The sequence below is a fragment of the Oratosquilla oratoria genome, chromosome 8 (genome assembly GCF_046742065.1).
Source record: "Oratosquilla oratoria isolate Oo_2021 chromosome 8, ASM4674206v1, whole genome shotgun sequence".
NCBI lineage: Eukaryota > Metazoa > Arthropoda > Malacostraca > Stomatopoda > Squillidae > Oratosquilla > Oratosquilla oratoria.
Window position 1 is genome coordinate 76,200,850 of NC_134784.1, and position 22,174 is coordinate 76,223,023.

The following is a 22,174-nucleotide window of genomic DNA, read 5'->3' on the forward strand; positions in this document are numbered from 1 at the left end:
GGCTCTTACAGTGACCAAATATGAGATGGATGGATGGGGTAAAAGGGGCATTGGGAAAGAAGGTAATGTCTGTTGAAGAAAGAAGGGAGAAGTCTGAATATAGGGGTGAGTAGAGAATGGTTGTGTATGGATGATGCTGTGATGCATGGAAGGGAGTGAGTGGGGGTGGGGGTGAGGGAGTTTGTGTGAATGATATTTTGACACAGTCCAAAGGAATGTCTCCCTGTCTCTTTTACTGCACAGTCTTGCTGTGGATGTGCTGTGTCTTGCTATATTGTTTCTGACTCAGGGTAGTGGGTGAGATGCAGGAATGACCTGTCACCCAGAAGGAGCCAAGATAAGAGGGAGGTAGGAGGTGAGTGGGAGTGGAGTATATGGGGATGGAATGGGTGGGATTTTTTTTTTTTTTTTTTTTTTTTTTTTTTTTTTTCCTACCTCCTATGTAAGGGGGAAATGCCCATTGGTTATGGGAATTAAATGAGAAATGTGGAGGTCAAGGCAGATAGTGGGGCTGAAAAGCAAGGTGATAGATAGGATCAAAGAATACTGGGATGGTTTGGGTACATGGAAAGCAGTGAAGAACAACAACCAAAAAAGTGTAGAAGACAGAGATGGAAGGATTGAAATTGAGGGAAGTATCTGTTGAGCAAGGAAGGGAGGTGACAAAAGATAAGGTCAGAGAGTGGTTGTGAATGGATGATAAATTGACACATCCCAGAGGGATTTCTCATCTGTTCTGTAAAGTCTTGAATAGGTGAGTTTCTGGGCACAATAAGGGTTCATTCTTGTGAAGAAGGAAAGGTTGTGGTGGCTTAAGTGTTGGCATGATTCTTTCATTGATTGAAAGTCACAGGCAGTCCATTGGCCTTTCAACCATCCTTTCGTCATTTTGGTGTATGTTTGTATGTATTTTATTGATACTGTAAAAATGTGTGCATACCACAATGTCTCTCATTATCTCTAGAGACCTTCTCCCCCTTATCCCTGTGGATACATACTACAATGCCCTACACTAACATTCCCTTGATAACATCACATTTTCCTGAAGTTATTCATGGTCCTACCCAGAGGGTATTGCCAGTTTCCTGAAGGCTGCAGGTCTTTTGCAAGGCCAACAAATTTATTTCTCTTTGAATGATGAGCCATCCATAGCCCCACACTCACTGCCAGGGTCAGAAACAGTGCAGCAAGATACCTCCACACCATGGCCCAATAGCCAAAACTGGTTTTCTCCCATCACTTTATTACATAGCAACCCTCCTTGGCCACTCATGAGTAATTATAGAAGACAAGGAGAAATCTCTTTGGGTTGCATCATTTCATCATACATTCTCCACTCACACCAATCTCTTGACCTCTTCCTCCTCTGCGCAACAAACATTTCCCTATTACCCAAAGCCCTTCACAGCATCCATCCATCTCATTCTTGGTCTTGCCCACAAGTTCACTATATCAATGAAGGTCTAGTTGTGAATGATCCTTTGGGGTACCAGGATGGGAGGGATGACAAATTGGTTTTGGATGGGTCTATTCTTTCACTCTGCCTCTCACCTTGTATCTGTAAAACATTATACTAACTGGAAGATATTTTATTTCAGAATTCTTATATAACATATTTCTATTCCTTCAGGTTATGAATTGTCCAAATTTGAAGGAAAAACTGGGTCTCCTGAAAAGCCTTTGAGTGATCTTGGTCTACTTTCATACCGTTCATATTGGAAACAAGCTATTCTTGATGTCCTGATATCGCTTAAACCACAGGAAGGTCAAGAGAAACCAATGATAACAATAAAGTAAGATTATTTTTATTTTGTATGAATAACTAAAATATTTGTGACCATTTGATGTACCACTGGGGTATGTTGGTTTTGATCCGATCAATACCTGGAGACAGCTCTTCTTTCATGTAGACACATGGAGTTGACCTTCACTCTGCATAGTTTGCTTCAAAACAGGACCAATACTGCCTTACCACCAGTTCTGTAATAGAACCAGTAGATGATATGACTGCTAGGTGAATGTCACAAATGAAATAGGTCCCTTGGGAGAAGGAGAAATTAGGAGTGTATATATTACATTAAAAGCCCTTTCCACCTTATAAAGAAGAGTGGCTGAGTTGAGCACACATTCACATTGTACACAATTATTTAACACCCCTTACCATCTCAGGGCAGTGGGTGGGATACAGGGATGACACCTTTATCCAGGAGGAGCTAAGATAATGGGGAGGAACTGTTGGTGGATAGGAGTGGGCATGTGCCCTTTGACTTGGCCACTTCATAAAGTATATAGATGACCAGCTCAGCACCTTATGCACACCGGGTACATTTATTATCTCAGTTCAGTATGTACATGGATGGTATGGTGAGGGAGGTAAAGGTGAGGGCAATAGGTAAGGGATTGGAGATTATTAAAGAATGGAGAAAAGTGGGAGGTGAGCCAGTTGTTTTTGCTGATGATACTGTGCTTGTGGCAGGGTCAGAGGAGGGATTAAGGGAGTTAATGACAGAGTTTGGGAAAGTAACTGATGGGAGGAACTTAAAGGTAAATGTGGGTAAAAGCAAGGTGATGAGATGTACAAGGATAGCAGGGAGTTGGAAGTAAGTTTGTAAGGAGAGAGGGTGGAAGAAGTGGATAGCTTTAGGTATTTGGGGTCACATGTGGGAGGAATGGAGGTGGAGGTAAATTGTAGAATGAGAAGCAAGTAAATGCCTTGGGGGATTAATAAGTGTTATGAGAAATAGGCCACTAGAAATGGGTGATTGTGCTCAACATTGTATGGGGCAGACTTGGAATTTAACCCTCTTCCATACGGTGCCGCATATGTAGGCGGCATGAGGAGCAAGTGGATACGCGAGGCTGCCATATCGGCGTCTTGATTATATTTATTGTAGTTGCCCCTGTGTAATGACATACTCTCTAAACTGTCTTCATCACATTTTCTATGGTTATCAAAATTCACGAGTGAAAGAGAGAACAATCGATACAAGCGGTGACTATATTTTATGATGCGAGTATTATTACGACACATCGTATGTCTGGCAGCTAATGCTGCCCGCGAGATTTTGGCCCGTACTGAAGAGGCTAAGAGAGGCAGAGAGGAAAAGTTTAAATGTGTTTTAGATGAAATGTCAGAGAAATAAGGTAGGGGTTACTAGGCTGGATAGAGTGAGAAACGAGAAGGCGAGGAGGAGAGCAGTGAGAGTGGAAATTAGATAGCAGATAGGGTTGATGAAAGATTAGTAATAGAGGTGTGGGGAGTGAACTTAAGGGGATGATTAAGGATGAGGTGGATGGATGGGGGTGAAGGGGACATTGAGCAAGAGGGGAATGTCTGTTGAGCAAGAAAGGGAGATGGCAATATATAGGGATGAGTGGAGACTGTATATGGATGATACTGTTATGCAAGGAAAGGAGGGATAGGGGTGCTTATGTGTGAATAATATTTTGATGCAGCTTGAAGGGATTTCTCCCCATCTCTTACTGCATGAGGGGGACAGAGAGGTGGAGGTCGCAAATCAAGTGAAGTGGCTTTGCCATGGATGTACTGTGTCTTGCTGCATTGCATTTGGCCCAAGGCAGTTGGCAGATGCAGGGATAACCCCTCATCCATGAGGAGCTGAGATGGGTGAAAAGGCTGGTGGAGGGGAATGAAATGGATCGGAATAGATATTTGCCTTTGATTTAGCTAATCTATCTATGTACCAAGGGTTTTTTTTCCCCCATATAAGGGAGGTAGCTAAGTCAGAGGTACGTACTTATTCCAACCCATTTCACTCCCCTCCACCACCCCCCTCCCACCTGACTTAGATACCTCCCTTAGAAGGGGGAAAAAGCTCTTGATATATAGATAGATTATTTTAACTATTAATTGCCCATCTTTTTTTCATCAATCTATACCAAGGGCTTCTTTCCCATGTTTCCATCGTAAATGAAGAATTATCCTTTTTTCTTGCTCTAAGGATTTTGCTCTTAATATCAAATGAATTTATTCAACTGAGTTAGGCAAGACAAAATTGGGTCTTTATTACATGTGAGTGGATGAGGGGTAGGGTTGCCATGTAATGAAGTGGTAAACCAGCTTTGGCTGTAAGCCGTGCTGTGAAAGTGGTGTGTCTTGTCAGATTGCCTCTGATCCAGGCAGTGGGTAAGGTGCTAAGGTAAAAGTGAAAACAAATGGGTAGAGGATGGGTATGTGCCTTGGCTTGCCACCTTTTATGAGGCCCTGCTGTGGAGGTACAGTGTCTTGCTGTGTTGCTTCTTAACCTAAGCAGTGTGGCAAGGAAAAAAAACTTTTTAGTATATTTCTTCCCTTACAAGGGGGAAGAAAGCCTTTGGTATATGTATTTATGTATACCAAGGGCTTCTTTCCCTTATAAAAGAGGTAGCCAAGTCATGTACATAACTCCCATGCACCACCCTTGTCTCCTTTTATTTATTTATTTGTTTATTTTTATTTATTTATTTTATCTATTTGTTTATTATCAATTTTTTTTTTCTTTTTAAGAAATATTCATTCAAATATATATATATTTTTTTATCTTTCAGTGAAATATGTGAGCAGACGAGCATCAAGAAGGACGATGTCATATCTACATTGACGAACATGGAACTTATAAATTACTACAGAGGTCAATATATTTTATCATTAGGCAAAGATCTCATTGAAAGTCATAAGAAGTGCATGGACATCAGAAAGATTCGTATAGATGCTAAATGTTTACATTGGACTCCAAAAGATTGGGCCAAACGGGGCAAGTGGTAGTCAGGTAGCTGTTCCATGGAAAAATGGGACTTCAAATGGGGATGTACTGATCAAACCAAAATACCTTAATGATAGATTTTTTTTTTTTTTTTCTTGGTGCGTGCGCATATGTGTATGTGTGTATTTACCTAGTTGTATTATACAGGAAGGGAGCTATGCTCATGGTGACCTATCTTTGTATCTCGGCATCAAATTTTTTCTTAAAATCTTGAAAAGTGTTTGCACACACTGTTTCTTTGTCCAATTTTTTCTCTTCTGTAATTATCTTTTAGTTTTTTTTTCGTGTCCTCTTGTTTTTCCATTGTCCCATTTCAATAAGTCATTCGTATCTAAGATTTCCATTCCCTTCATAATTCTATAGATAGTCTCCTCTTTCCCTTCTTTGTTCCAGAGTTGGTAATTCTAATTTGGACAGTCTTTGTTCATATGTCATTTTGGAAAGAGTTGGTGCAAGTTTTGTTATTGCTCTTTTTATTCTTTCTAACTTCTTTATATTCTTTTTGGTACTGGGTGTCCATAGTGTTGCTGCGTACTCGAGTTTTGGTCTTATTAGTGTAGTTAATTTTTTTTTCTTATCATTTCCTCATCCAAATAGGCAAATGCCACTTTCATTGACCAATAAATTATGGGTTTCTCTGGCTATTTCATTAATATGGTTATCGGGTGTCATGTCTTTGCTGATCATAACTCCAAGGTCTTTTTCCGAGTTTACTTTTTTGACCTCTTCACCAATTTTATAATCTCTCAATATTCTGTTTTTACTTTTACCAAATTCCATTATACTGCATTTCTTGATATTGAATTTCACTTCCCATTTTTGAGTCCATTTCCAGATCTTGTCCAAGTCTTGTTGTAACGAGTTGCAATCCTCCTCTGTTTTTACTTTCTTTAGTATTTTTGTGTCGTGTGCAAAGAAATTCATATAACACTACTCCTTCGTCCATGTCATTTATGTATATAGCAAACATGATCGGGGCCAGTGCTGATCCCTGCGGGACACCACTTATCATTTCTTCCCAATTTGAGAATGTCTCTAATTACTAGTCTCATTTTTCTCCCAGTCAGGAAGTCTTTCATCCATTCCAATAATTTTCCTCTGATGCCACCTATTGATTCTATCTTCCTTATTAGTTTGTGTGGTTCCTTATCAGATGCCTCATGCAGGTCCAGAAAGGCACAGTCTGCCCAACCATTTCTCTCTTGTATTATGTATATTAATCTTGAGTAGAAGCAGATCAAGTTTGTTGTACATGATCTTCCTTGTCTAAATCCAAATTGATTTGGATTCAGTATAGTGTGTGTGTGTGTACTATGAGCATGGATGAAGAAGAATAGTGGAAATGTACAATGTGTATGCAACTGATGCATGTATGAGCTTCATCTTTTATTACAAGTAGTTGCCAGATTGCCTGCCTCCAGCCCCTCTTAACTAAAAGAAACAGAATATCACCCATATATGGTTATTATTGGGCAGGTGCACATGAGATGCAGCTTGCATAGTTTTACTGTGTATACTTGCTTATTATTAGCCATGATAATCTTGCAGCATGTCTATTTTTTTTCATATGACAGGGAATGGTTGAAAGTAGTAAAATTTACTTGCATTTCAAACTTATAATGCTGACAGATTTGGATGATTCTTTTTTTTAATAATTTTTCATGATCCAGTCACTTGTTTCTCACAAATTTTATTTACATGCACAAATACATGTCATATATCTGAAATGTAATAGTCGCCTCAGTACATACATACAAATACCAAAGGCTTTTTTTCCCCCATACAAGGGAGGTAGCCAAAAAACAAAGGCATAAAAACCACTCCCACCCATTCCATCCCTATCCCACTCCACCCCCGTCCATCCCTCTCATCTTGGCACCTCCTTGCCTTAGTAACAAGCACAAACACATCCCTCACAGACACTTCTTTGTCGACATAAACATTGCATATAAGACATAATATAAATTTAGCACACAATGCCCCCAGAACACTTGCTGGTGTAGACTTAGGATAGTGACAAATAGATAAAGTTGATGCTGAGAAGCCCACTGGTTCATCAGTAGTGCATGTGTCTGACAGTTGATAGAGAAATAGTGTGCAGAATCAAATGCTGGTCATGGAAGGGTATCCACTCTGTTTAGATGGTTGATGGAAGGGTATCCACTCTGTTTAGGTGGTTGAGGACCATAGCTCGAAGTTCTTTCAAAAGGAACAAGGGAGTTTCCCAGACCAGCATGGACTACCGTCATGTGTTGTTATGGGCATTTCTTTGGTAGCCAGGCAGCTCTTGTATTTTACCAAGTTGTATTCTACAGGAAGGGTAGCTATGCTCGTGGTGACCTGTCTTTGTATCCCTCAACATTTAGTTTGTTCTTAAATTCATGTATGATGTTTGCACACAGTATTGTTTTGTCCAATTTGTTCCAGACATCCACCAGTTTTTTTTTCTTCTTCTTTCTTCCCTCCAGGTCTCTTCCAGAATTGTCCTTTTTTAATTTCTTTTTATGTCCCCATGTGTTTCTTCTATCCCAATTTAATAGGTCTTCTCTATCAAGGACTTCCATGCCTTTCATAATTCTGTAAAGAAATGGATGAAAAATAGTTAAGCTGATCTTGGAGCTGCACCTTCAGATGAATGGCATAAGTGTTCATGGGCTCTAAAGAAGGGCAGCAAGGACATCTGTCCTGCAGGTACCCATCAGTCAATCTGTTGCTCTAGGTCTCTTGTAGGGGATAGATCTAGGACAGTTGTGGCCCAAACAACTGCATAACTGGTTAATTGCAAAAATGATATTCCTTAAGGAATTTAAGTTTTTTATAGACTAATGTTTAATGGCCCTAGCTAAATATGTATTTGCATAAATCAGGTAGTATTTAAAAAGTCAAAAGTACTTAAATTTTTATATTTCTTTAACCCATTCAACTCCGATGACAAGATGTCTTGTCATTTGGTCAAATAAAACAAAAAATCATAAAACACCAAAATGTTTGATCAAACACCAGAAAAATATGACGTCAGTCCTCGCTTCGCTGCGAGCGAAGCGAGGATTGACGTCATATTTTTCTGGTGTTTGATCAAACATTTTGGTGTTTTATGATTTTTTGTTTTATTTGACCAAATGACAAGACATCTTGTCATCGGAGTTGAATGGGTTAAAATGTACCAACAGAGTAACATTTTTAAAAGGGATAGACCACAACATTCACAGCTATTGATTTTATTTGAGCTATGTTATTATTGTCGGAAAAGGTAAGGATTTTTTTGGACTTTTATGGATCTGGAAAAGGCTTATGACAGGGTAGACAGGAAGACACTGTAGGAAGTATTGCAGATATATGGGATAGGAGGAAAGTTTTAAGAGCAGTCAAGAGTTTTTATGAGAGTAATAGAGCTTGTGTTAGTCATAAATCCATTCCCACCAATTTCATCCCCACATACTCCACTTCCATTCACCACCCTTCCCTCCCACTTTTCTTGGCTCCTCCTGGATGATGTGTCATCCCTGCATCTCGCCCACTGCTGTGGGTCAGAAACAATGTAGCAAGACACAGCACATCCACAGCAAGGCCATTTCATTGAATTGGCAACCCCCCTTTGTCCCCTCATGAAGAAAAACAGAAGACAGGGAGAAATCCCTATGGGCTGTGTCAAAATATTATTCACACATTACCCCCTCCCATGCATCACACCATCATCCATACACAACCATTCTCCACTCACCCCTATCTTCTGTCTTCTCCTTTCCTTCCTCAACAGACATTCCCCTCTTTCCCAATGCCCCATTTACTCCATCCATCCATCTCATCCTTGGTTGCCCCCCTTGTGTTCACCCTTCTACCTCTGCCTTCCGCACCTCTTTTACTAATCTTTCTTCACTCATTCTTTCCATGTGTTCAAACCATCCCAATACTCTTTCATCAACCCTATCTTCCAACTACCTTTCCATCCCTGCTCTCCTCCTCATTTCTCAGTATACACCAATAGAGTAACATTATTTGTGAAATGGATAGCCCACTATATTTAATATATATATATATATATTTTTTTTTTCTCTACTCTTCTAAACAGTGTTAATGATTATTGTTCATATATACTTCAATGTTAAATATTTATGACTCATTGCAGTTTAATTTTTAAAAATTACTTGGTTTATGCAAATACACATTTAACCAGGGTCACAAATGTTTGGGCTGTTAAAGATAAGTACATACATATACCAAAGGCTTTTTCCCACTTACAAGGGAGGTAGCAAAAAAATAGGCATAAAAACCACTCCCACTCTTCTTTTGCACACTTTCCCAAATTCTGTCACTAATTTCCTCAATCCCTCCTCTGATCCTGCTACAAGCACCTTCTCAAACTGTCACTAACTTCCTCAATCCCTCCTCTGATCCTGCTACAAGCGCAGTGTCGTCAGCAAACAACAGCTGGCTCACCTCCCACTTTTCTCCATTTTCTTTAATCATCTCCAATCCCTGACCCACAACCCTTGCATTTACCTCTTGCACCACCCCATCCATGTATAAATTGAACAGCCAGGGCAACATAACACATCCCTGACGAAGTCCCACCTTTACATCAAACCACTCACTCTCTCCATTTGTAATCCTAACACACGCTCTACTACTCTTGTAAAAACTCTTGACTACTCGTAAAAGCTTTTCATTTAAACATTAGTGTAATATTTGAATTCCTTATTTACTATAATATATAATAATGCTTTACAAGGAAAAAGAGAACAAATGTGATCAGTGTGTTGAGTGTAGTTGGGAAGACCTATGGAAGGGTTTTGATTGAGAGGATTAGGAGAGGAATGGAGTAATTGGTGAGGAACAGCATGGGTTTAAGACAGGTAAAGGTTGTGTGGATCAGATTTTTGTGGTAAGGCAGATATGTGAGAAATCTTTAGGAAAAGGTACATATTTGCTGATGACACTGCACTTGTAACAGGATCAGAGGAGAGATTAAGGAAGTTAGTGACAGAGTTTGGGAAGATGTGTGAAAGAAGGAAGTCAAAGAGAAATATGGGTAAAAGTAAGGTGATGAGATGTACAAGGGCAGAAGATGGCAGCAAATTGGAAGAAAGTATTAAAAGGGAGAGAGACTGGAGGAGAGGAAGTGAATAGCTTTGGATACTTGGGGAAGAATGTGCACCAAAGGGAGGAGTGGAGGTAGAATGTAGATTGAAAGAAGCAAGTAAATGCCTTGAGAGATTAAATACTGTAATGAGAAATAGACATTTGGGAATGTTGTACACTTAATTATGTAATGTCCCTCCATACTGTGTTTGCTGGTGCCATAATCAGAAATGTGCTGGTATCTCATTCACTTTGTTGTGAGCTTGAATTCTGCCCTCTTTGATTTCCAGCAGCGACTGTTACCTGCCCCAACAGTTGAAACACATAGGGCAAAGATAACTTTCAGCTGTAGTTATGGGCCTCCTAGTGTACACTCCTGACTTGCATACCTTCCTCTATTCTGCTACCTTCAAATCTCTACCACTATGACTCCACCTCTGTGTCCACAGACAGAAATACTGGTTATTTCTGACAATGTTCTTACCTTTATATTCATCCAGACATGTATTATAACACTTCATTCCCTCCAGACTCGTATTTCCTTCCTAAACTCTGTAATTTGCCTTCACCCCCATTGTCCATCACATGTAACCCCAAATACAAACTCTCCTTCCCCCCTACCTCTTCTATTGAAACACATCTAATCTACTACCATCATCACCTTTTGCTTATATTTACTCTTCTTTCTTCTAGACATATTTCCAAACTTAACTCAGCAACTGCTTCTCTCCACAGTTGGTAGCAAATGCAGTGTCAGTAATAAAGCTCACATTCTATTTCCCTCAAACCTCTGCCCAGCACTCAGTTACATAAGTTACCATACCATGCATATAAATTCTGAACTATGGTGACCTTACACAAACCTGATGTAACCGTGTCTTTACCTCAAACCATTCACAAACTCCATTCCCTACCCTCATACATACTGTACAAAGTAAAATATATAGACTATACCAATTCTAAGTACAGTACACTCCACATTGTGTTCATCAACCCCTAAAACCACTACAATTGCAATAGCCTCTCTTACCAGGAGGTGCCAAGATAAGAAGGAGGGTAGAGGGGAGTGGAATATATAGGAAATGGAATGGGTGGGAGTGGTTTCTATGCCTTTTTCTTTTTGGCTACCCCCTGTGTAGGGGGAAAAAGCCTTTGGTATATGTATGTATGTATGTATGTACCTTTGTACACTGAAACTATACAAACTATAAATGTATTTCAATCTACTTGTACACTTGGTTTAGACAAGAATCTTGCCAGACATTGTGTGTGAAAAGCATCTACCCAAGGGTGCATTTCCAACTTTCATTTCTGTCACTGCAGCATTATCTCCTCTTTGTTGATAGAAATAGAGAACCCTCCTTCCACACACAAAGAAAAAAAGCTAAAATTGGATACAGAAATACAAAGAAAAGCAACATCAGCCTTTTAACCTCTCATAAAAAGGAACCTGCTGTGGTTTCATTTGCCCAGGAGAGACCACATCATTACATTCTGCAAGGGAGATCCAGGAAGCACTTTATCTTTGATAATTGCCTCAGGTTGAAATGTTCAGAAGTAAACTAGACTTGCCCAGGTTTCTAAATACACAATACTAACACTGTATTTGGCCAACTCCCTTGGGGATGAAAGGTCCTTTTGTATTTATAAATATGTAAATATGCATATGTATTTATAAATATATACATATATATTAATCAATCTGTTGTCACAGGTGTCTCTTGCTCGTGACCCATGGCTCCCAGGTGACCACCAATAGTCACTGGATTGGACCAGAGGTCACTCTTGGAAGAAGTATCCAGTGACATGTGTGCCCACCCAGTGGCCATTGCCAGTTACCTGCTAGAGTCCTAGAGCAGCAGATTGATTGATTGGTGTATGCACATGCATATGTATGTATGTACTCTATGAACATAGAATATGTGCCAGTGTATGCATATTATTGGTTGTATTATTGCTTCATATTCATATTGTGACTAGTGTTATGGTGAATAGTATCATTCATGTACTGTACATAAAGATGTCATAACTTTTGAAATCTAAGAACTTTATGCTGAATAATGATTGTGGCATTTGTGTAGGATGAGGAAGGAGCTGGGAAACAATATTTTGACATGTACAAAAGGAGTACATAGGTAAAGTCTACATAATTGTGATGTTAACAGTTGTAATGTGCTTTGGAGCACAAAAGTAGTTTGGTCATAAACATTGCTTATCAGAAATATTGACTGCTGTAACCAAATATTGATGTATGGTGATCTTTTATTAAAATGTTAAGTATGGTAAGTGCAGGAGCAAATTAAGGACTACTATTTGATATGTAATTCCAGGCCTAATTAAGAAAAAGTGTCTTAACAGACCTGTTCATCATTTTTGGGTATTTTGGTTAGTGAAAGTGTTTCCTTACATTGGAATTTATGTGATATTAAAATAAGGATATTAATCTGTTTTGATTTCAATCCTTCAAATATATGGCTGAGGCATTTCCTGCTTTAGTTAAGAGATTAACCTCTATTGTGATGACTTTTCTCCCCGTTTTGCAAGTGGCCTGTAGGAAAAGAGCCAGTTGTTTCCTGAAACTAAGATCCTGTATGTACCTAATTGTAATATACTGTCAGCACAATCACCCCTTCATACAATCTCTTGTTTGCATCCATTACCAGATACCCATTTCTCATGACACTTTTAAATCTCTCAAGGCATTTACTTGCTTCTCTCAATCTACAATTTTCTTCTACCTCCATTCCTCCCTATCCTGCTACATGTGACCCCAAATACCTAAAACTATCCACTTCCTCCAGCCTCTCTCCTTTAAGACTTTCCAGCTTACAGCCATCCTCTCCCCTTGCACATCTCATCACCTTACTTAAGTATGGGGGCAGAGACTTTAAATTTAAGAGAGGCAGAGAGGAAAAGTTTGAATGTGATTAAGATGAAATGTCTGAAATATGGATTGAGACAATGAGAAATGTGGTGAGGAGGAGAGCAAAAGTGGAAAAAATAGATGGCAGTAGGGCTGATGAAAGAGTATTGGGATGGTTTGGACATGGAGAGAATGAGTGAAGAAAGATCAGTAAATGAAATGTGGAAGACGGAGGTAGAGGGAGTAAATTTGAAGGAATGACTGAGGACAAAGATGGATGGATGGATGGGGTGAAGGGGTCATAGAGCAAGAGATAAGGCAGGAGATAGGGGATAAGTGGAGAGTGGCTGTATATAGATAATATTGTTATGCAAAAAAGGGAGGGGTGGGATAGGGAGTTGCATATGTGTGGATTATATAATGATGCAGCCCAAAGTGTACACAGGTGGCTAATAAAAATATATTACAAGGGAAAACAGTGTATTAATTTTGCAATTTAAAGCACTACATCTTCTGTCCTCTCCCTTTCTTCCTCAACAGACATTCCTTTCCCCAAAGCCCCTTTTATCCTATCCATCCATCTCATCTCAAGTCTCCCCCTCATGTTCACTCCCTCCACATCTGCCTTCCATACTTCTTTTACTAGTCTTTCTTCACTCTTTCCAAGTGTCCAAACCATCCCAATACTCTTTCATCAACCATATCTCCCAACTCCCTTACCACCCCTGTTCTCCTCCTCACCACCTCGTTTCTCACTCTATCCAGCGCCTAGTAACCCCCATCATACTTCTCAGACACCTCATCTCAAACACATTCAAACTCCTCTCTTCCTCTCTTATGTTCCATGTTTCTGCTCCATACAGTGCTGTTGGCACAATTACTCCTTCATACAATCTCCTCAGCATCCATTCCCAGATGTCTATTCCTCATTACACTTTTTAATCCACCAAGGCATTTACTCGCTTCTCTCAATCTACATCCTACCTCCACCTCCTCTCCACCCTTTCCTGCCACATTTGCACCCAAGTATCTAAAACTATCGACTTCCTCCAGTCGCTCTCCCTTAAGGGGGTACGCGACACCTGGAGGTCATTTTCTAAAATATTTAGAGTAAAGAGCTGAAACTTCTCAGGTAAATAGGTATCCATATTGCTTACATTTTAGGTGAAGCAGAATGATGTATGTACACATGTACATATGTACACATGTACACATGTACGTATACCAGTAGCGACATTTAAAAGTGCACAGCACCATAATACGTAGACCAATTTGTTTTATATTTTGGCTATGATTAGTCAGTAGGCACACCTAGGGCCGGTCATTGAGTAATTGAACAATTTCCTTTATACTTTTGCATACAGGCATTTCAATTTTAATGGCTGGCAAAAATCGTGAAAAATACAATTTTTTTGCTCGTTTCCATTATTACTCCGAATTCTTTCATCCTATTCAAAATATTCGAACGATCGGCCCTAGCAGTTACTAAAAGTAATATTCCCTGTAAGTTTCATTTAAATCTAATGTATATTAGATTTTTTATGATTAAAAAAAAGTAGAAAAATATCGAACGGAGATATGGCAACTTGAAATATGAATATATCTGTAACTTGCTTATAGTTTCACCAATTTGACTGATTTTTTCATGGCTTAATTCTCATTATATAATAAGTAAGTACAGTAAAAATTATCAACATATTTTAATTATAAGTACTTTAAATACTGAAAAACTAAAGTATAAGTATGTCACAGTAGTGACGACGCACAGACGACAACATCATATAATTTGCTTTTTTGCACCTTTGGCGGTTTCTTCATATGAAACCTCTCTGCTGGGGGTCTTCAGGGTATCTAAATCATTGGAAAGAGGTTTATTTTCCAGTAGTGGGCACCTTCTCTTTCCTCATCAGATTCCCCTCGCCAATCTATGTTGGTAGGGCACCCCCTCCAGCATCATATGATGTCCCTTCTTCTTTCTTCTTCCTGTATAGCCTTGATCTTTTTCCTCTTGCTTTCTTCTTTGGATTTAATCTTCCTCTTTGAATTGTTTAGTCTAATGTTGTCCTTTACCTCTGTCACCGTCACAGAGGTGCAGGTGAGGGCGGTGATGGAGTGAGAGGTGGTGATATCTTTAGTCGTCTTTGACTGCTTGCCATCTTTAACTGCTGTTTTTTGTCATTGTGATGTTCTTTTGTTCTTTTTGCTACCCATGATGACTGTACTAAAGAGTAATATGTACTAGCTAAAGTAATAGATTGCAATGAGAGCTCATGAGACATGCGTACTTCCCTTTTCAGAGTTAGCCGGTAACTAACGCTTAGTTTCGCACAAAGTTGGCGAAATATTCTCCCTCCACCTTCCTCCCTTCCCCTCCACAATCGTATTGGCCGTTGATACACTGGGCAAGTGTAAATTCAATCAAATTTCAACGTTATTCGCTGCGCCTGAAGGTACTAAGTGGCACGCCTCCTTCTAGTGTGGGTTGCGCCTTTAAATCTGTCCCTTTAATCCTCACCCAGGACCTTTAAATTGCGCGCGGCTGGAAAATTATTTGTCGGGATTTATTTCTAAGTGGTATACGAACATTTTGAACACAGTTTTGAAAAATGCCATATCTTGACCAAATTCACCCCCCCAGGTGTCGCGTACCCCCTTAATGCTCACTTCCAGTCAGCTGCCACTTTCACCCCTTGTACATCTCATCACCTTACTTTTGCCCACATTTATCTTCAACTTTTTTCTTTCACACACACTACCAAACTCTGTCACCAACTTCCTCAATCCCTCCTCTGATCCTGTTACAAGCGCAGTGTCGTCCGCAAACAACAGCTGGCTCACCTCCCACTTTTCTCCATTTTCTTTAAACATCATAATCATAACATACATAATAACATGACATACGGGCAATACATAGTAATAAATATACAAAAGAATATATAAATAAGAACTGTACACAGGTACAAGAAATACACAAAAGAACTGGTGCCAGTTAACATGAGATAGAAAGACAGCAATTGCTGGAGGTCCAAGACATGACACATAGTTACACATAATACAAATCAATATACTCGGTAGAGAAACAAGATACAACATACAGGTCCAGACAAGCAAGAATATTAACATAAGCAATGCACATGTACAATTATGAAGACATAGGACCCCTTGAACAGAGATTATATTTGTGAGGGATAGATACAGAAGACAGAGGTTATACAGGGAGCCTTGGTGGAAGCTGAGTAAATGCAGGGATAGGTACTCTTATCACCTGAAGTCTATCAACATGCACCACTTAGCTCAGTCCCTGGGAAGGATCAAAGACCCTGAATTTATTGGGATGCAGCTTCCCAGTAACTAAAAGGGGACCTGTAAATTTACAATTAAGTTTAGATTGGCAGTCAGGCATGCTCTTGTAAACTTGATCACCAATACTGATGTTAACAATATGCTGGTGTTTCAACATTTTGACTTTGGATACATCAACTTGATCTTATAAAACTATAAATATTATGCAATGTATGATATTGGAGTTGACTATAGTCTTCAATATTGTAGAGGGTACATGCAGGGCTATGAAGCATATCATAAAGGAGTCATTTTTCCACTCCATAGATAATGTAATGAGGCGTGTTGCCCGTAGAGACGTTAATGGTGCTGTTAATACAAGCACTGACATTTGGAAGCCAATCTTCCCAAGATTCATGAAGGCTACCAGTAATGTGCCTGAGTATATCCAAAATCTTTCTACCCATCCTCTTTATAAGACCACTGGACCTAGGGTGATTAGCAGTCATGAATGATTGTGTGGTGCCATAGCGCTCACAAATACTTGCTAAAACCTCATTCCTAAATTCTGACCCATTACTAAGAAGCACTGAAGGAGTAGTGTATGGACAAAAAGCATGGGCTAATACTGGAGCAGACTTGCCGCATAAGGGAACCAGTATTACAAAACGACTAAAGTGGTCCACACACACAAGGACATACACAGAACCTTGAGTACTACGAGGCAGTTGTAAAAGGTCTATAGTCATAGTCTGAAAAGAAGTAGCATACTCTTAAGATGGGAGCAGTGTGCATAGAACCTTTGTTCTGGGCACAAGAGCAACACTGGGCTACATGAAAGTAATGTCCAGTAGCATTTTTGGCCAATAATACTTCTTAAGTGCCATAGTCAGAGTTTTGTCATGACCTGGATGACCAGCTTGAGGGACATCATGAGCAAGGGACAGAACAACAGGAACTAAGGGCTCAGGGATCACTAGCTGTGCCACATCCTGCTCATACACTTCCACATTACGAATAAGAACTTTGTCCTGCAAGGAAAATTGGGACAGGGGAACAGGTAAATCTAGTAAGTTGGTATCATTACCAGACTTCTCATCTTCTCACCCATCTCCCGGTAGGCTGTTAGGCCTGTTGGCAACCAGTCTCTTCCACTTCTCTTGGTCAAGGATTGTCTCCCGTGCACGGACGTCGTTGAGCGATGTTGCCCGCTTTCTGAGGGCTTCGTCAACGTTTTGGCCCAATCTCTTCCTCCATCTTCCCTGGGGACATCTTGTGTCGGGCACCCAGTGATACCACCTCCTCGGCGTCCTATGTTCCTCCATCCTTTTCATATGTCCATACCACCGCAACTGGGTCCTTTCAACGTAAATGATTATGCTTTCCACATCCAACTCTCTCCTGATGGTCTCATTTCTTAGTCTGTCCCTTCTTGTGACTCCACGGATCATACGCAGGACTCGCATCTCCGCTGCCTGCACTCGGGATGTTGTTTTCGTCGTCAACGTCCATGCCTCACAACCGTAGGTCAGTATGGGCCGGAGAATGGTCTTAAAAATTGTTGTCTTGACTTTTACCGGTATGTACTTGTCATTCAACAGGGGGTACAAGAAGTTGACATTTGCCATGTACTTCTGAATTCTGTCTAGTATTGATCCTTCGTGGGTTCCTTTGTCATTGTACATAACTCCCAAGTATTTGTATGCCGTGCATAAATAACAGCAGACCAAATAGGGTCCTCATGCTGAGCTTTGGCCAGATCCTTCAGAGAGAAGTTGTCAATTACTGTAATTACTGAAACAGGGATATTACGTGAAGGTGCATCATCAACATTGTTTGCACGCTCTGGAGTATGCTTAAGGGTTGTGTTAAATTCCTCAATCATGAGAAACCATTTGGCTAGGCGGCCTGAAAGATTTTTGCCCTTGAAAAGCTGAATGACAATAGTGTGGTCCGTGTAGACTGTAACAGGATACTCAAAAATGATATCACAAAAATGCTTTAAAGCCCACACCACTACCAGGACCTCCAAATGAGTAACAGAGTAACGAGACTCAGGCTTGTTAAAAATGCGACTAGCATATACAAGAACATGGGGTCTACATCTGTCTACTTGCTGCATAAGTACAGCTCCAATACCTGTACCAGAAGCATCTATACAAATATTAAAGGGAAAGCTATAGTCTAGGAATGCCAACACTGGCACTTCAGTAAGTGCAAGCTTCAAGGAATAAAAACTTTCCTGATGAACATCATGCCACTGGGAGGAAGTGTCCTTCTTGAAGAGACATGTTAGAGGGGAAGCAATTAAAGCAAAATTCCTAATAAATGAATGATAGTACCCGGCCATCCCAAGGAAGGAACATATATGCTCAATTGACTTAGGTGTAGGGAAGTCCCCAATTGCCTTGACCTTATCATCAGTAGTGTGAATACCATGTTTGTCCACAACATGACATAGGAATTGGATGCTAGACTTAAGGGAGCGTCGCCAGCGATCATTCGAAAAAATTATGGTACACGAGCGAATTTTAGGTAAATATTTCAAAAGAATCTCTATGATGGTGGCAAAACTCATACAAAGTTATACAACTGTATTTCGTTTCTATTTTTATACAGAATAAAATAGATAAAATATTAGCAACCTCTAGCAACCTCACTACATAAAAAACGTTCTGTATATTGAAATAGCGTCAACATTTCTATAGCTATTTCGTTTTTTGCCACAGAATTGTGTTTATGGAGATATTTGGCAACTCCTCTCACCAGCATACCCCACAAAGACAAGGGACAGGGCATCAGTACTCTTCAAAAGGTCAAAATAAGGTGACGTTGCTCCTGTTGCTCTCACCGAGCGCCACAATTTTGATTCCTCGCCATGTATTGTTGCTGTGATCATGGAAAAATTAACAAGAGACAAGATAGTGAAGCGGCATAATATAGAGAGGGCCCATGTCTGAAAAAGAAACAAGAAGGAAAAAGAAAGAGGAGTTAAGTATCACAGCTGCACCCAGCACTCCGCAAGCATCTACTAGCCACGCCCACCTTACACCTCCACCCACACCACACCACTCACCTTCACCTCACACCTCATCAGCAAAGAAGAGGAAATTGGAGATTTGCTATATCACACAGCCATCAAACAAATAGTCGTGAAATTTTAAATCCCCCGTCCTGTAAAGTTTATGTTTTTGTTCTTTCTGTTGTAACATCTTCGGTTCTTCTTTATGGGTTTTCGTCATTTTTGTTTCATTTGAAAGAAAAAAATCATGCTCTTTATTTCTACAGTAAAAATAAAAGAAATTAGAATTAATTTTTCTAAACCTGAATTTTGCAGTATTTTTTTTAATTATTCAGAAAAACAAATTAATAAAAATTCAGAGGTATTAGTTTGATGAAATGTATTCAATAATGTTTGTTTCCTAGACTCTAAGCTTTCATTTCATACCAAACTGAATGATGTGAAAGGATTTTCCATTCAGCAATTAGAGCTTCACTATATCTTTCACTATGCTCTATATATACATGGGGGGAACACAGTGCCCTGCGGAATGTAAGGGGTAATTATACCTTGATATGGTTTACCGTCACAAACTCCCCCTATCGGAAGGCTAGGACGGTGCCCCACACAGAGGACTTTGTACTGTGGAATTTAATGAACCATGCCCTTGGTTCAACTACGCCGGTGGCAGGATTCGAACCACCATCCCCTCGACCTTCGCCGCAAGTAACGACACCCAAACCCGCTCAGCCAGCGTAATTACACCTAAGTTCATTAAATACATTTGAAATTTTAATTTCATCTACTCTATAAAGCGATGCAACACTCACTTAAGAAAAGAACACTTGGGCAAATTGAGTTTCAATCCAGCATCAGCAAACTGTTGCAAGACCATGGACAACTTAGTGAAGTGGCTTTCCACATCCTTGGACACTAAGATTAAATCATCCAAGTAAACAAAAAGTCCGTTGCCTTCTAGGCCATAAAAAATGGAGTTAATCAAGTGCTGGCAAGTCAAGGGAGCATTCTGCAACCCCATGGGGCAATGAAGCCATTCATAATATCCAGTGGAATTTGAGAAGGCTGTGACCTTACGAGACTTCTCATCCAGGAGTATCTACCAAAAACCCGCTTTTAAGCCTAAGGTGGTGAACACCATATTACCAATGCCAATGGGCTGGAGAAGGTCACTTAATACAGGAAAAGGGTAATGATATGGAATAGTGACCTCATTAACTCGCTTGTAATTAATAACAAGACAAAAAGATCCATCCTTCTTAGACACCAGGAGGAGTGGCGAGTTCCACTCCGAGTGAGACTCTTGTACAACGCCTTCACGTAACATGTCAATCAAGGACTGTGCTATCAACCGACAAGAGTGAGGCAACCTGTTAGCATTGTAAATAGGAGCACCTGGCTGAAGATCAATTTTATGAATCAAACAATCTGTAACTCGTAACAGATCACCAAATCCTGACGGTGGGTCACTAGCAGTTCAATGAGACAAGGCGTCTCATCAGGGAAATCAATCTCACTTACAAGCGTTGCAAATTTGGAGGCCAAGTAAGCTGTGTCACTTGCTTGTAGAGATTGTAGCGCAGAAGTTGCAATGATAGGAGACAAATCCTGGAAAGCCTCAACATCATCTACTTCAAAGGAGCACCCGTGATGTTGGTTACCATAGCTGTGGTAACATGATCCTCGCGAATAGTGGATAGAGTCCCTTCCAAAGCAAGGCGATGAACACAGAGTCAGGCTGAGATAAAACGTCAGACCCAATTGGAGCACCTGCAATACGCACCGGAAATCGAACTGTACTTGAAGATCCAATACGATGCAACACCACAAGAAAGAATAGGAGAGTTATAGCGAGGAGGTCCTTTCGAAGGAAACTGTGCAACCTGATCATGCACAGGAGGGGAGTCACAAATGGAAACTGGCATATCTGTTGCAGGAATAAAATTACTGAAAGTCACTACACGGCGCTGTAAGAACATCAATGCCCAAGAGGCAATCACACATAAGAGTATTACCAGATACAACAAAAGTGACGTGGAAAAGTGTATCATGCGAGGAAAATCTTAAGGCAATGCGAACAGACCCAAGAACAACCAAGGGAGAACCTTGTACAGAATGTAAACTCTTACAAAAAGGAGATAAAGGGAGATTGTACAAACCCTGGAGAGCATAATAAGCTTTTCTACTTATGAGACTACATTCTGCACCAGTATCTACAGTGACTGAAATAGGTGTATTCTCTGTAAGAAATTGGAAGGTGAGTAACTGAGAAGACTCAGCAGCCAGCAAGCGGATGATCTGGGACCGAACGTTTCTGGTCAAAACTTTGGTTTGTGAAACGGGCGCTGGTGAAAATGGGATAGAAATTGTCTAGGCTGAAAACCTCGAAACACTGATCAGTCGAGTGTTTACAATGACCGTGGATATGACAGTAGCTAAGCTTATCCCGCGGCTCTACTCTAGAGAGATCATGCGTCATATTAGAAGAAACATCTGATAAATTCCTATGGACAGGGGACTGCCTTGACTCGTGTACATGACGCTTACAGCAAAAAAAAAAAAATTGAATGACCTGAATTATTATAATAGGTACATGTGAGTACAGGAGAGGTAAATGTAGACGAAGGGGAGCTGTGAGTAAGAACTGAAGACTGAGGGTATGGAGGAGGATAATTAGGAATATTGGCATGTTACTGAGCATTGCTAATACACAAGGAACCAGAAGGCACTTCCTTAGGTTTACATGAAAGCCTTGTTGCGAAAGATAGTAGGGTCTCATCTGTCTTATAGCTGAGAGAAGAGGCAGCTCTCCTCTCAAAAGGCACTAAGAAAATGTACACAAGAAACTCCAAAATAAGGCGGAACCTATCTAAAGTGATAGTACCCTTATCTACCCACTCTGAAGGGGAGAGAGAATCTAAGGCTTCAACTACAATTTTGCTGGCCTGGGCCTGAGCCCGCCTATAGTCAAGAGTGCCCAATCTGGATGTAAGAACATCAGCCAGCTTAAAACACCACTGAAATGAATTGCCTACAGGGGTATCAGAATTTTTATGGAAATTAGACCGAAACCGTTCATAACTGTAATCCAAAGAATTGGGGTCGAGACACGAAACAGCTAACAACTCGGAAGCCATTGAATTAGGCACAAACTGTGACCTCACAAAA

The 22,174-nt window shown here is 40.2% G+C and overlaps 2 protein-coding genes across 6 annotated transcripts in view; one reads left to right on the plus strand and one right to left on the minus strand.

Annotated features, from left to right (window-relative positions):
- Positions 1-7,010, plus strand: part of Tip60 (Histone acetyltransferase Tip60) — a 60,363-nt gene extending 53,353 nt beyond the window's left edge. For all 3 annotated transcript variants that reach the window (XM_076189467.1, XM_076189468.1, XM_076189469.1), the window contains 2 exons: positions 1,631-1,793; positions 4,549-7,010. In XM_076189467.1, coding sequence (XP_076045582.1) covers positions 1,631-1,793; positions 4,549-4,765 — 380 coding nt within the window. In that variant the 3' untranslated portion in view covers positions 4,766-7,010. The remainder of the gene's footprint in view (positions 1-1,630; positions 1,794-4,548) is intronic.
- Positions 1,784-22,174, minus strand: part of LOC143027838 (guanidinobutyrase-like) — a 65,008-nt gene continuing 44,617 nt past the window's right edge. For 2 of the 3 annotated variants that reach the window (XM_076189470.1, XM_076189472.1), the window contains exon 9: positions 7,281-7,340. The gene's annotated coding sequence lies outside the window, so the exon portion shown is untranslated. Of the gene's footprint in view, positions 1,981-7,280; positions 7,341-22,174 lie in introns of those variants that run through there. The other variant, XM_076189471.1, reaches the window with a different exon arrangement.